General features: G+C 38.7%; 1 protein-coding gene across 1 annotated transcript; it reads left to right on the top strand.

The window, feature by feature from the left end:
• The first annotated feature begins 300 nt into the window (after positions 1-300).
• On the top strand, positions 301-1,338 carry LOC138879983 (uncharacterized). The gene is made up of 3 exons (XM_070159632.1): positions 301-712; positions 785-878; positions 1,014-1,338. The coding sequence occupies exons 1-3, from the start codon at positions 301-303 to the stop codon at positions 1,336-1,338; spliced, it is 831 nt and encodes a 276-aa protein (XP_070015733.1).
• Positions 1,339-13,500: the final 12,162 nt, after the last annotated feature.

The raw sequence follows: 13,500 nt of genomic DNA, 5'->3' as shown, positions 1-13,500 counted from the left end.
TAGTCCTTCAAGAATAATCTCATCATGTCTGAAAATCAAGCAACCTTCAGTATGCCTGACAACACTGTGATTAAGTCCTCACCAGTCAGTAGTTCAGCAGTGAACCTCTCTCCCAACACAGTCACTAGTCCAAACCCTATAGAAGAGTCTCCTCCACACTCCACTCCCTCTCCTACCCACTTCAAGTCCACTCATCATCTGAGCAAGTCTGAGAATGTCTGTCCTCCTCCAGTCTCACTAGTCAAACAAAGTTAACAGGGTAAGCAAGGGAACCTCATTTAGGAACCTTAAACTCTATCCATGGCTGAGCACTTGAATGAAGATCTGGTGATTAGTCATGAAGAGACTGAGATCACTATGATAAGTTGTGACTATGTAGATAACACTCATTCGTCTATTGAAATTGCCAAGGAAACACAAGAAAAGAAGGGAATAGAGAATATGTTTTCCATTGCATCTGAAGGGGTCATTATAGAGGAATGTGTAGGAGGGTCTGAGCCTCAGGAGGAAGAGACAGAAGAAGAGGGAGAAATTTTGCCATTTGAACAACCGACACAAGATGATGTTACTGGGGTCCCAAATGATGAACCTGATCCCTCCATGGGGGATCCAAGTCAGGAGTCATTTCTCCAGGTCAATAATGATCCTGGTCCCTCTCCCCACTTCGATGCTGAGCCTTTGAATATGGTGGTGCCTGAGACGAATCTTGACAGTGAATAAAACGCAGATGATTTGGTTTATGCTAGTTTTATTAGGGCTAGGACTAAGCCAGTGGTAACTTCAGAGCCACCTCCTAAGCGAACTACTACACGGTTGCAGCGAAAGGAGGCTCTAGAGTTTTCCCTCAACAAGAGTAAAAGGAGTCGGAGAAGGAGAAGGTTGGTCAAAGATGGAAAAGTTGTACACGTAGAGGATGTTCCTGTAGTGGATGTGGATGAGGAAACTAAAGAGAAATATAGTTCCCTGACCCGTAAGTCTTCAAGGAAGAAACACTTTATCTCTTAATCCGAAAGGCACACCTCTAAGGGTGCTGAGAGTTCATCCAAGAGTGTTATTGCTGGTTCTAGTGAAAAGTTGGTAAACTATTCCGGTGACAAGACAATGAAGAAGCGTGGTAAGACAGTGAAGGAGTGTGGTGACAAGTCTGATGAGGAAGAAGTGGAAAAATCTGGTGAATATAGACAGAACAAGTCAGCGGAGAAGGAAAAGTCTGGTGGCAAGTCAGTGAAAAGAAAGAGGGATGATGATGATGAGGAACCTAGTTCCATCAAGAAAGGAAAAGTGAGTGGAACTCTGAGGTCTGAGAAAAGGAAGTTGGGGAATCGGAAAGTGCTGTAGGGCCGCACATTTGCCTCTGACATTCTAGAGAGTGATGGAATGAGACAATTAGTGGATATTTATGATTCTCAACAGTGGACCAATTTGTTTACAAGTGAGGCTCTATAGTGTATGAGGACGAGGTGCGAAGTTTCTACACCAGCCTCTTCACAATAGATAGTGATCAAATCTATGTATTGGTAAATGGGGTGGACATAGTGATGGACTCTTCCCTATTGGGGTCAATTCTGGGTGTTCCTACCGAAGGAGTGTCATCTGTTCAGGGTGCCTGCACACCAAACTTCCGAAATGCCATTATCAAGGACAAGGCAGTACAACATGGGGAACAGGTGCATAAGAAGGCACTCCTTCCAGTTTATCAGCTGCTATTTGAGATGGTTAACAAGGTATTAGTTCCCCGCGCTGAAAGAAGATTTGTTACATCCAAAGCTGACATATTCCTTATGGAACCCTTGGATAATTTTTCCTTCATCAATTTGCCTGCCATAATGATTGAGCATATGTAGAAGGTAGAGAACCTTAAAGATGGGAATCCTGGACTGCCTTATGGATTCCTTCTCACAAAGGTCTTTGAGTTTTTCAAAGTAACTTTGGGACAGGCCAAAGTGGGCACCAAAAAGCAATCATTTTCAAAAACTACTCTGGAGGAGTGTGAGTGTATTGACAAAGTCGGAGGAGTTGGAAGCACTTCCACAGTCTCTCAACTGATAAATTCTCAAAATAGTGCCACATAGGAGATCCGGAAGTTGACGGCTAGGAACACGATTCTTGAGAGTCAGCTCAGTCAGTTGCAAGAGGTACCTGGTTCTAGTGGTTCTCACAGCACAGAGATCGCATGCCTAACAAAGGAGAATGCTGAACTAAGGAAACAGGTGGAGGACCTGAAAGAAAGAATACTCAATGAGCAAATGTCTGCGAATGATAGCATGGATCTTGTCCTTTAAACTCTTGTTTCCTCTTCCAAGCCCCTTCATCTAGTGTCCTTTAAAGAATGTCCCCTTAGTGTCCAGTTTCCAATGTCTATCTTCTTAAGTTATTTTTTGGTGATGTTTTTTTATTTCTGGTAGTTGTTTTTTGTTTGTTCTAGACATTGGTAAGAATTTAATTCCTAGGTTGTAATCTCAAAGTTGCTCAGTAGTGAAGTTGAAATCCTATAAGGGTAGGTCGTAGTTTTTAATCCCATTGAGCTGGAAGTTTTCCACGTAAAATTCCTCCTATCATTTAACTTCTGTTCTGTGTGTGTGTACTGTCGAACATAATAGAGAACCTGGTCTCTATAGAAATTGGTGGACCCATATATTCTATCAAAACACCTTGCTTAACTATTGGACAACATGGCTATATGATACAATAATGCATGCCTTTGATAATACTCATCTAGATACCAGGACTATAGGGCTTTAAATAATTAATCAGCTACTTTCTGTTACTTTTATACTGCCTCACCTAGATGACATGAATATAGGGATAACGTGTTATAAATTCAAGTCTAATTGTCAATGGTTAAAAATCCTACCTATAGGATATTGTCACTCGCATAAGAAATCGATTACGAAATCAACAATGCTAATTCTGGGCTCTCAAAGCTGTCTTACCGCCTCATTTTGCGAATAATTTAGATATCATGCCTATAGGGTTGTAAGACCTGTAATCTACAAATCTGTTAAACTAAAGTTGTAACACTGCCTATACACTGCTGGAAGTTAGAATCATGTAGAAATTATGCCTATAAGACTTAACAGCTATAATGTTCCTTAACTCTGAAATTGTCCACTGCCTAAATTTGTCACCTGATGACGTCCAAATCCACTACTAAAAAGTAAATGGACACGATTGCATGCAATATAATTTACCCAACTATGAGTCGGGGTTGAATCCCACAGAGAATAATGTGTAGGCGATTAGGAATGTAAGAGAATTATCACTTAACGCGCAATGCCAAACACTTAGATTTTGGTATAGAAAATATTTATATCCAAATGCCGTAATGTAAACTAACCTAGAAAGCGAGTAAAATGATCAATGGATACAAGTATGGATGCATCGGGAATTACACTCAAGTAACGATCCAATGTATTTCATGATTTTACAACTATGAGCGAGTTTATGTTAATTAGCCACGAATAAAAATTCTTAATTAGCTTCTTCCGAAGACTAACAAGACTTCCTAATTGAATTATCCCTAACCCAATTAACAGATTAAGCACACCCGGAATGGTTACAAGTAGTTCAATCCTATCCCTAGATAGAATCTATAAAATAAGGGTTAACGCCTCAAGTTTTTGTTAATTAATCTTTTCCAACCCCAAATTATCTTTTCCAAAATTAGTTCGGAGTTAATGGGAGAGTCCTAGGGTTAGCTAATCCCTTTGTAAATAAAAGAACAAGAATAATTAAAGAAACAATGACTCACTTCATAAAAGAATAAAAATCATTCAATACATAAGCACAACAAGGTATTTAATCCATACTTTAACTATGAATATTTCCATAAACAAGATTCAAGTGTTGGATATAAATACTACACACTTAAATATTCAATACAAGCAAGGAAATGAAGAAATAAACATAAATGGGTAAGAAATCCTTAACCACAAGCTTGAAATCTTCAAAACCCAAGTGTGTGTGCAAACCCTAACTTCAAGACTTGTTCTTCTATAGTCTATGGAACTGAAAATAAGACAAAGATCTGCCAAAGATCCCTTACAAATGAGCTGATTTGGGTATTAAAGGGTTTGGGGTCAAAAATGTGAAATTCCAGAACTGCCCAATTCACGCCCAGTTTCTTCATCGCGTTCGCGATCACACCTTCGCGTTAGCGAATGTTTGCTTTCCTCAGGCATCGCGTTCGCGTTTGGTCTTTCGCATTTGTGAAGGTTCAGGTTCTGGTTCATCGCGTCACTGTGTAGTTCTCGTTCGCGAAGGTCTAGCTACTTGCTTCTTCGCGTTCGCGTCGTACCTTCGCGTTCGCGAAGAGTAAACCACTAGGCAGTTTCTCATTGTCCATTTTAGCTCCTTTTTGACTTGGTTTTACTTGGTTTCTTCACCATTACCTCTAAATCACATACAACCTATAAAATAGAAGTAAATGATATTAAACACATGGATTTATCACTCAAACATAGCAAAAGTATAGGTTTAAACACAAGATAAGTTGGTAAAATACAAACTTATCAAACCCCCAAACTTAAACTATTGCTTGTCCTCAAGCAATGAAAGAGATAAAATCTCCTCCCAAGTATTTAACTCAATATTGCATCCTTATAATGCTAAGCCAAAAAGGTCTACTTTACGTACAAACACATGACTTCGATTGGTACCAACAATTAAACCAACGCATATGAATTGCCGAACATTTTTCATGAACTTCATTACATTCCAAGTGCTCAAACACTAATGCAAATAAAAGTAGCAATCAAGTCATGACACTAAAGCTTCAAAATTTGCCTCTCTATCACAATTAACCTTCTTGGGTCATTCGTTCCAATTGAAAATGGGATTAAATTCACAACTCAAATCTCATATGCCCTCACATTTAAGAGAGGATCCCACACTCATAAATCTTAATTCAAAACAAAAATGGGATATCAAATGGAAAGAATTAACTCTATCTCAAAAAGATGTTCAAATGCAAACAAGTAGTACCATAGACTTGCCCTTCATGTATTCCTCCACTAATGTAGACAACTTGGTTCAAAATCAATTAGGACTTAAAGGGTTGTAATTTAGGCTTTTGGTTAAAGTAAGACACAATTTTGGTTAGAGTGACTCAAACCCTTCCCAAGCACTACAAAATTTACAATCAAAGTTCACTTCCTTCAAAAACATTCTCCATCCTTTCTTCACTTTTCATTCCACACATAGTCTTCCCTTTATTCACAACTTCTTATCATTTTGTTAATTTTTTTTCTTCCTTCCTTTTCAAAATCAAGGAAGGTCTCACTTTTTATCATTCATTTTTTTTACCTTCCACCTTTTAAACAACTTCCATATCACAACTTTTCCAACCTTCACCCCTAAATTTAGGCTTTTAGCCTATGTTTACAATTTCAAAGTACTTAGGGAGGTAGGGTGCCAAAAGCTATATCAATAAAGAACAAAGAATTAAAGCTTGTAACATGGTTGCCAAAGAACAAGGTTAAAGGCTCAAAATGGGTTGACTAGGGAAAATATTCAAGGGTAGGAAATTTAAGGCACAATAGCGGTCCAAGGAAGGTCTAATATCATTTTTCATACCAAGTTACTCTATGATTTCACCTTGAAGCACATTCGGGGCAAGTTCTAGACTACAAGTAATGCAAAAAAAGTCACAAATAATCTCACCACACATGGCACATGAACACTCAAGTGGAATACAAATCCAAAATCCAATTGAAACCAATGACTCAAAGAAGTTGCATATAGCATAGGAAGCTATTTAGTGAATCAAAGAGCCAAAATTTGAGCCTAAAAGTCATGACATCTTTACTTCAATTATTTTTTATTTTTCAACAATCAAAAATTCATATGCCGAGGTTTAAATCATGTTGGTACCAAGCAAGCCACAACTTGGTCAATGGGCGCAAACCCCAACTCAAACCATTTATTTTCCTAAATTAACATAAGCTATATATAACTACAATAGTAATTCCCTTAAGAAAGTTGCCTAGCTATCCATCATCGGGAAAAGTCAACAAAAATTTACTAACAATTATCCGGTTCAAGAAGAAAATTGGCATCCTTAGAAAAAGAACCGTGGTATAAAGAAAACCAAGGATATAGCCACTAACATAAAACATACTATATAAAAAAAGAAATTTAAGAAGCTAATAAAAAATATTAAGAAGCTAATAAACATCGAGTAACTAAAACATAATATATATAAAAACAAAAAATTAAGAAGCTACTAAACATAATAATATCACACATCACATGAAAATACACTAACAACAAAATGAAAACAACCACAGTACCAATCTGCCATACCCACAGTTATCCACAATTAAGTAATAACAACATTTATACAAGAAGCCACCCCCAACTAAAGATGTTGCAATGTCCCCAATGCAACTAAACATGATAGAGTAAAATGGTGGAAAGTGCTCCCTGAATACTGCATCAGTCGGAACTGGAGGTGGTGGGAAATTTGAGCTCCACATCCGCATCATCATCATCCTCCGATTCATGTGAACCACAAAATGTACTCAGCTTTTGCATCATCTTGGACAACAATTTGCTTTTCTTCTTCTCATGCTCCTTGAACTTTCTCTGCCTCTTCTCAATATTTCCTTGGCGGCAACTCATTTTCTCCCCAGCCTGGTGTTAATGGCCTCCATCTTGCCCGTGATTACTTTTTGCTCTTTGACCATATCCTCCATAGATAGTGGGGCAACAACCCCAGTAGATGTGCCTGTCTCAGTAGATGTGCCCGCCCCAGGTGGGCCACTAGGAAGGCCAGCTATAAGCTGCCTAACATGCACATCTACTCCATATATCTGACTGGATAAGTGGCGCATAATGTAAGGACCGGACTAGAGTGGTCCCATGGGGTCAAAGAACCCTGATGATAGTGCAAAGGATCCAGCGGGATCAGTGGTGGCCTTAGAGAACTGCCCAAATGAAGGGGAATCAATATCAATTCTCCTTTTTTCTGTTTGTCACTGGGTCCCCTTTTCAGCAAGGGATGGATCATCGGCTTTCCTGGACCTTTCTCAACATCATTGGGGTGTTTAGGTACCCCAGCAGCATAGCAAAGTCTAGTGATCAAGGATGGGAAGAAAAGGCTCTTGCACCTCCCATGAGTGGCTTCCTCAATTTCTCGGACAATGTGTTTCCCAAGTTCACAGGTAGTCCATCCATGATAGCAGCTTTATCAGTGCCCTGTCTAGTGTCACATCAGTGTCATTTGTAGAGGGTGACACTCTTGAACAGATAATGGATAGCCATGTCTTTGCCTCAGCCGTGAAATCATGAGAATCAACTCCCTTGTGCACTGTCAGCCACTTCGGGGGTAACCCCATCATGTAACGTATCCACTAGCCATTGGTTTCCTCTTGCTTTGGCTCTGTCTCTGTAGACCTCGTTATCAACATTGGGAAGGCCATAAATATCATTGATTATCTCAGGGCTGAAGTGGACTTTCACACCCCGCACAGTAGTAACAAAGGCACCTTGGAAGTTGGTCCTCAAGGCGTTTGCATAGAATTCCAGAACTATTATGTGGTTGGCATTATTTGGTTGCTCGGCAAAACAAATCCACCTGCTTTCTACCAAGCGCGTGTAGAAGCCCGCATTTTAGCTTCAACTTTTCCAAGTTTATGCCTCTTTCCCGGACGATGGTCTTGGACAAGAGTTCATCATATTTTTGCTCACATGCTGCAATAGAAACCGCTCATGATCAAAGAGTTCCTCTTGTTCAAGTCCAAAGACATGTTCGTCCTCACCTTCATGGTGTTCCGGATCCATTTTATGCTCAAAGTACCTAAAAAATAGACCAACAATATTAAAAGTTCATACATACACTTAAAACAATGTATTAGGAAGTATTAAGGCTGAAGCAATGGGCGAAAAAGTCTTCGGGCAGAGCTGTACGAAGCTACTGTTTTTTGCCCATTTTGGGACTGCCAGTGATTGCTTTTCGCGTTCGCGAGTAGACCACCGCGTTTGCGAAGAGCAAATATTGTTTCCCAGAATCAGATCATCGCGTTCGCAAAGGTCAAAATTTTTCTGGCCCCACTATTTTGCCTTCACGTTCGCGGGAAGATGCTCGCGTTCGCGAAGGTCATCTTCCTCACCCAGACCTAGCTTTCTTTAAGGCATTTTTTCAAATAGTTGGGGTACCCTCTTTTCTTTGTTCAATTATAGACAATTTAAGAACAGATCTTGCCCCATTGTTTCTTCAAAACAAACAATCACACTCAACCAACCTCACCCATCAAGCATAACGAATTTCTCACATAAATTTGACAATTAAGTTCACAAAATTTTTGAACCTTAAGCACCAATCAACCATGGATGTTCTTCCATTGTTTCACACCAAGAAAGAGAAATTTTTTTTAAGAGGGAAGCGAAGAAATCACATACCTTGAGAATGGAGATGAGAAATTGCAAGAAACTTGAAGATTGTGGATGAATTGATTTTGGGGCTTAAGGAGTAGAGGGGACTGTTGTTTGAGCAAAAGGGGTGAATTTTCTCGTTTCCAGTAGGTAATTTGTATTTACACTTACCCGACCCTACACGTTTGCGAGGGATGTGTCGCCTACGCGAAATGTAAACACTGCCAGTGGCCGCGAACGTGAACACGAACACGAAGGGTTACAATTTTCTAAACCTACGCGAATGCGAGGAGTACTCACGAACGCGAAGAGCTATGTTTTTCTGCACTTCAACAATTCTAGCAGCTACTGGTTTTGGCTCTCCGGACCACTCCGACCTGCTCAAATTAACTCCAAAAAATCTAAAACTTGAAAGATTAGTTACAAATAATATTCTAAACTATTCTAAAAAAGAAAATTTTAAAAATGATGAATGTTTTTAAAAAACGATGGGTTGCCTCCCACCAAGTGCCGCATTTAACGTTGTGGCACGACACAAAAAACAACTTTACCATTTTTCTCACCACTTGGACGATATGAATTGGGTACCCAACTTAGAATCAAGCTTGTGACCATGAGCGATGGGGGGTGGTAAATTGATGATCAAGCCAAGACTTAAATTCTTCATTTTGCACTTCTTGGCTTTCATGTGAGGAATGTCATTTTGCCTTGTCGTTCCCTCAAATTGTAAAATGTATGGAATGAGTTTTTCCTCCTCGCAATCCTCCATTGATTTGTGTAGTTCAGCTTCCATGTCACCACACAATTCCAATGTTGAAAAATGCTTGGAATGTCACTTCAAACCTCCAAATTGCAATGCTTCCCGGATTTTGATATCCTCTTTTCCCCCGAACTAGAGTCAATATCAACCATATTTTCATTTACACTGGTTGACTCTAATTTCATATTTTTCTCGGCATCACTAACACTCATGGAGTCAGTTGGCGGATGTTAAATTCTTGATTCCTCAAAGTAGAGCTCACTTTCTTCCTCGAAATCGGACTCTTCTTGACTTTTTTCCACACTCTCAAGTTGGTGGGCATAGTGAGCCTCAACCAATATTTTCATTTGATTTTCCAAAGTGCGGATATGTTCATCATTGTAAGCCAAGTCTTGTTTCAAGCCCTCGAGTGCAAAGTTGTGCTCCTCCTCATTTTCAAGAATGGTCTCCAACATGATCATCATCTTCTCATTTTGAGCATTTGAGAGTTCTTCTTGGTTTTGATCAAATGCCAAGGGAGGATTTCCAGCTTCCACATATAAGGAAAATTCTTGGCTATCATTAACTTTCGAGGATTTTTGGACCTCTAAAGCTTCAAGCATTTCCTATATTTGCAAGTTCAACCTTTCAAGTGCCAAGTCATTTTGGAGACTATTTTCCAAAAGCTCTTCCAAGGCACTTTGTTCTTCATTTCCTCCTTCAAGTAAGGACTCCAACATGAGCTTGAACTCTCCATTTCGGCTATGCTCAACTTCTTCCATTTCCATAGCCCTATCATTTTCATCAGAAAAAATAGAATCATCATAGCGGGGGCTTGGGGAAGGGAAGGAAAAATAAGCACAATCATCCAATGGCCATTTTGAAAACCATACTTATCACAAATACTCCACTCATGGGTTTGAGATTGTGCGCACAATCCACCCCCAGGAGAATTTAAACAATTTTGCCACGAGTGTTGTCCTCCACAATAAAGACAAGGGTCATCAAAGTATGAACAACTACCATCCGACCAATTTTCATTATATGATGCCATTTTTCAAAATTAAGAAAATAAACAAGAAACAAACAAGAAAAATAGACCAAGGTAAGAAAAATAATTACACAAATATTCACAAGTTTGGACCAAAGCACTTACGCTTATTTATCAAATAACCTAAATTACGCCAAATTGTTCCCCGACAACGGCGCCAATTTTGATGATGTCCAAATCCACTACTAAAAAGTAAATGAACACGGTCGCATGCAATATAATTTACCCAACTATGAGTCGGGGTCGAATCCCATAGAGAACAATATGTAGGCAATTAGGAATGTAACAGAATTATCACTTATCGCGCAATGCCAAACACTTAGATTTTGGTTTAGAAAATGTTTATATCTAAATGCCGAAATGTAAACTAACCTAGAAAGCATGTAAAATGATCAATGACTACAAGTATGGATGCATCGGGAATTACACTCAAGTAACAATCCAATGTATTTCATGATTTTACAAATATGAGCGAGTTTATGTTAATTAGCCACGGATAAAAATTCTTAATTAGCTTCTTCCGAAGACTAACAAGACTTCCTAATTGAATTATCCCTAACCCAATTAAGAGATTAAGCACACCCGGAATGGCTACAAGTAGTTCAATCCTATCCCTAGGTAGAATCTATAAAATGAGGGTTAACGCCTCAAGTTCTTGTTAATTAATCTTTTCCAACCCCAAATTATCTTTTCCAAAATTAGTTCGGAGTTAATGGGCGAGTCCTAGGGTTAGCTAATCCCTTTGGAAACATTAAAGAACAAGAATAATTAAAGAAATAATAACTCACTTCATAAAAGAATTAAAATCATTCAATACATAAGCACAACAAGGTATTTAATCCACACTTTAACTATGAATATTTTCATAAACAAGATTTAAGTGTTGGATATAAATACTACACACTTAAATATTCAACACAAAGCAAGGAAATAAAGAAATAAACATAAATGGGTAAGAAATCCTTAACCACAAGCTTGAAATTTTCAAACTCCAGTGTGTGTGCAAACCCTAGCTTCAAGACTTGTTCTTCTCTAGTCTATGGAACTGAAAATAAGCCAAAGATCCGCCAAAGATCCCTTACAAATAAGCTGATTTGGGTATTAAAGGGTTTGGGGTCAAAAATGTGAAATTCCAGAACTGCCCAGTTTTCACGCCCGGTTTCTTCATCGCGTTCGCGAAGGTTTACTTTCCCCAGGCATCACGTTTGCCTTTGGTCCTTCGCGTTTGCAAAGGTTCAGGTTTTGGTTCATCGTATTCGCGTTTTGTACTTTGCGTTTGCGAAGGTCTAACTGCTTGCTTCTTCGCGTTTGCGAAGAGTAAACCACTGGGCAGTTTCTCATTGCCCATTTTAGCTCCTTTTTGACTTGTTTTTACTTTGGTTTCTTCACCATTACCTCTAAATCACATACAACCTGTAAAATAGAAGTAAATGACATTAAACACACGATTTTATTACTCAAACATAGCAAAAGTATAGGTTTAAAGACAAGATAAGTTGGTATAATACCAACTTATCATCGCCTGTATTCGTTTCTTATGTGTGAGGGTTAATTTGAGCCATTTCTTGCATTTATGTGAAGTCCTATATGTTTTGAATGTGCGCTAGTTTTATCATTTTTTAGAATCCTAAGTAAAGTCTAAAATCTCCAAATAGTAGGTCCAAAGCCTCCTAGACTATAGGCATGGGACGGGTAGTGCACGCATAGGATGCGACATAGAATTGAATTAGAGCGCCTTTAAGTAAACAACTTTAACATAGTAATCATGTAGCAGGAGATGATAGTCTGTGCCCGCTGAATGATATGAGCAACCCCAACCCTAAATGAGTTGTGAAGTATTATTTATGTTGCACAGGGTAATTCTTTAGGCTAAAAAACTTAGGACCCCCCTTCCGTTTATGTGATTGATGTTCACACTTAGTCATCAAATATAGACCAATGCAGTTGTACCCTTGTAACCTCTGAGACTTATATTTATATAGTTTAATTATTATGCTGTTTTCTCTACACTTGCTTAAAACCTTCAAATTCCTTGTCTTCCTTCACTTACATGATCGCTTAGGACAATCATAATCCAATAATCCCACATAGCATAAACTTTGGCCAGGACCCACAGTTGTGGACCTCAAAGAGTGCCTACCACCTTCCTTTTGAGGTAATTTGATTCCTTACCCAATCTTTGGTAACGTAGACTAATTAAACACAATTATTTGAAAATATGTGCCCTACCGCACCTTAAAAATCATTAGGTGGCATCTCTTCTCTTTTTAACACCCATTTAAAAGAGTTGTTACGTGTCGAAACCCGCTTTCATGAGACAGTGGGGTGCGACAGCATGGCAACTATGCTTGGGATTTATACTTAGGCTCTTACCATAACGAAGTTGACCTATGTGGATTATTTTATGACATAAACATCCCTTCCCTTATTTCCTTCATTTGTTTAAATTGCTATGACATGCATATACCTTTCCTTATTTTCCTTTATTTGTCTAAATTGTTGTGACATGAAAATCCCCCTTTATTTTCCTTTATTGCTATGACATGTATATGACTGCTATATCATGTCTCTCCCATTCCCTTTTCCTTATTTGCTTCATTACGTTCTCGCACATTTTCATAAGTTAAACTAACTTCTCTCTTTTGTATTCCTTTTTTTTCTTCTTTTCCTCCTCCTGTTCATCTTTACCATATTATTTACTGTCTTTTTATGCACTTTCATCATGCAAATATTTGGCAGCGTGTTACTATTTTTGCATAAAGCATGCTTTCAACATCATACTCCACTCGTGCTTATTATCAACATAGCGACACTTGATGAGTGTCCTCGCTTTCTTAAAAACACCCTTTAAATCAGAAAGGCTTATTTTCTATAGACTAGTCGATCAGCGGTGCAGTCGAGGTCCCGTACCTCTCCCTCTCAAGTTGTCCACTTGAGAGTACCAGTCTAGATCTTTCTAGAAACCACACTCCGATTTGAAATGTACATGCATCCTTCTAAACCTAGTACGAATTGAGATGTCATTGATATGTCAACCCGCTTAGATGAACCTTGTCCAATGTCCAATGAGATTTCTATTATCCCAAAGGGCACTATCATATTATGTGCATTACTTGGAAAAAAGTGTCAACACGTTGATCATTATTGCATAAATAATCAAATCTCCATGTTCAATATGGTCCAGAATATCATGCCTTTGCTAATTGACTGGTGGAATGACCTTGCACCCTGTGACAGAAACCATGTGAGGAGAGTGTTTGGCGACCTGCCATCTTTCCTGAATATTCAACCAAATAGGGAAGTGATCGAGGATGCTCCCTGTTCTGAGATGAGAAGA

This window comes from Nicotiana sylvestris, chromosome 10 (genome assembly GCF_000393655.2).
Source record: "Nicotiana sylvestris chromosome 10, ASM39365v2, whole genome shotgun sequence".
NCBI lineage: Eukaryota > Viridiplantae > Streptophyta > Magnoliopsida > Solanales > Solanaceae > Nicotiana > Nicotiana sylvestris.
This window is presented reverse-complemented; position numbering and strand designations above follow the sequence as displayed.

Excerpts from the sequence above, each read along its gene's own strand:
- LOC138879983 (XM_070159632.1), top strand. The coding sequence starts at position 301 with ATGGCTGAGCACTTGAATGAAGATCTGGTGATTAGTCATGAAGAGACT. Across the intron at positions 713-784 it reads GCCTGAGACGAATCTTGACA|AGCCACCTCCTAAGCGAACT; the intron begins GTGAATAAAACG and ends TGGTAACTTCAG. Across the intron at positions 879-1,013 it reads AGGAGTCGGAGAAGGAGAAG|GCACACCTCTAAGGGTGCTG; the intron begins GTTGGTCAAAGA and ends TTAATCCGAAAG.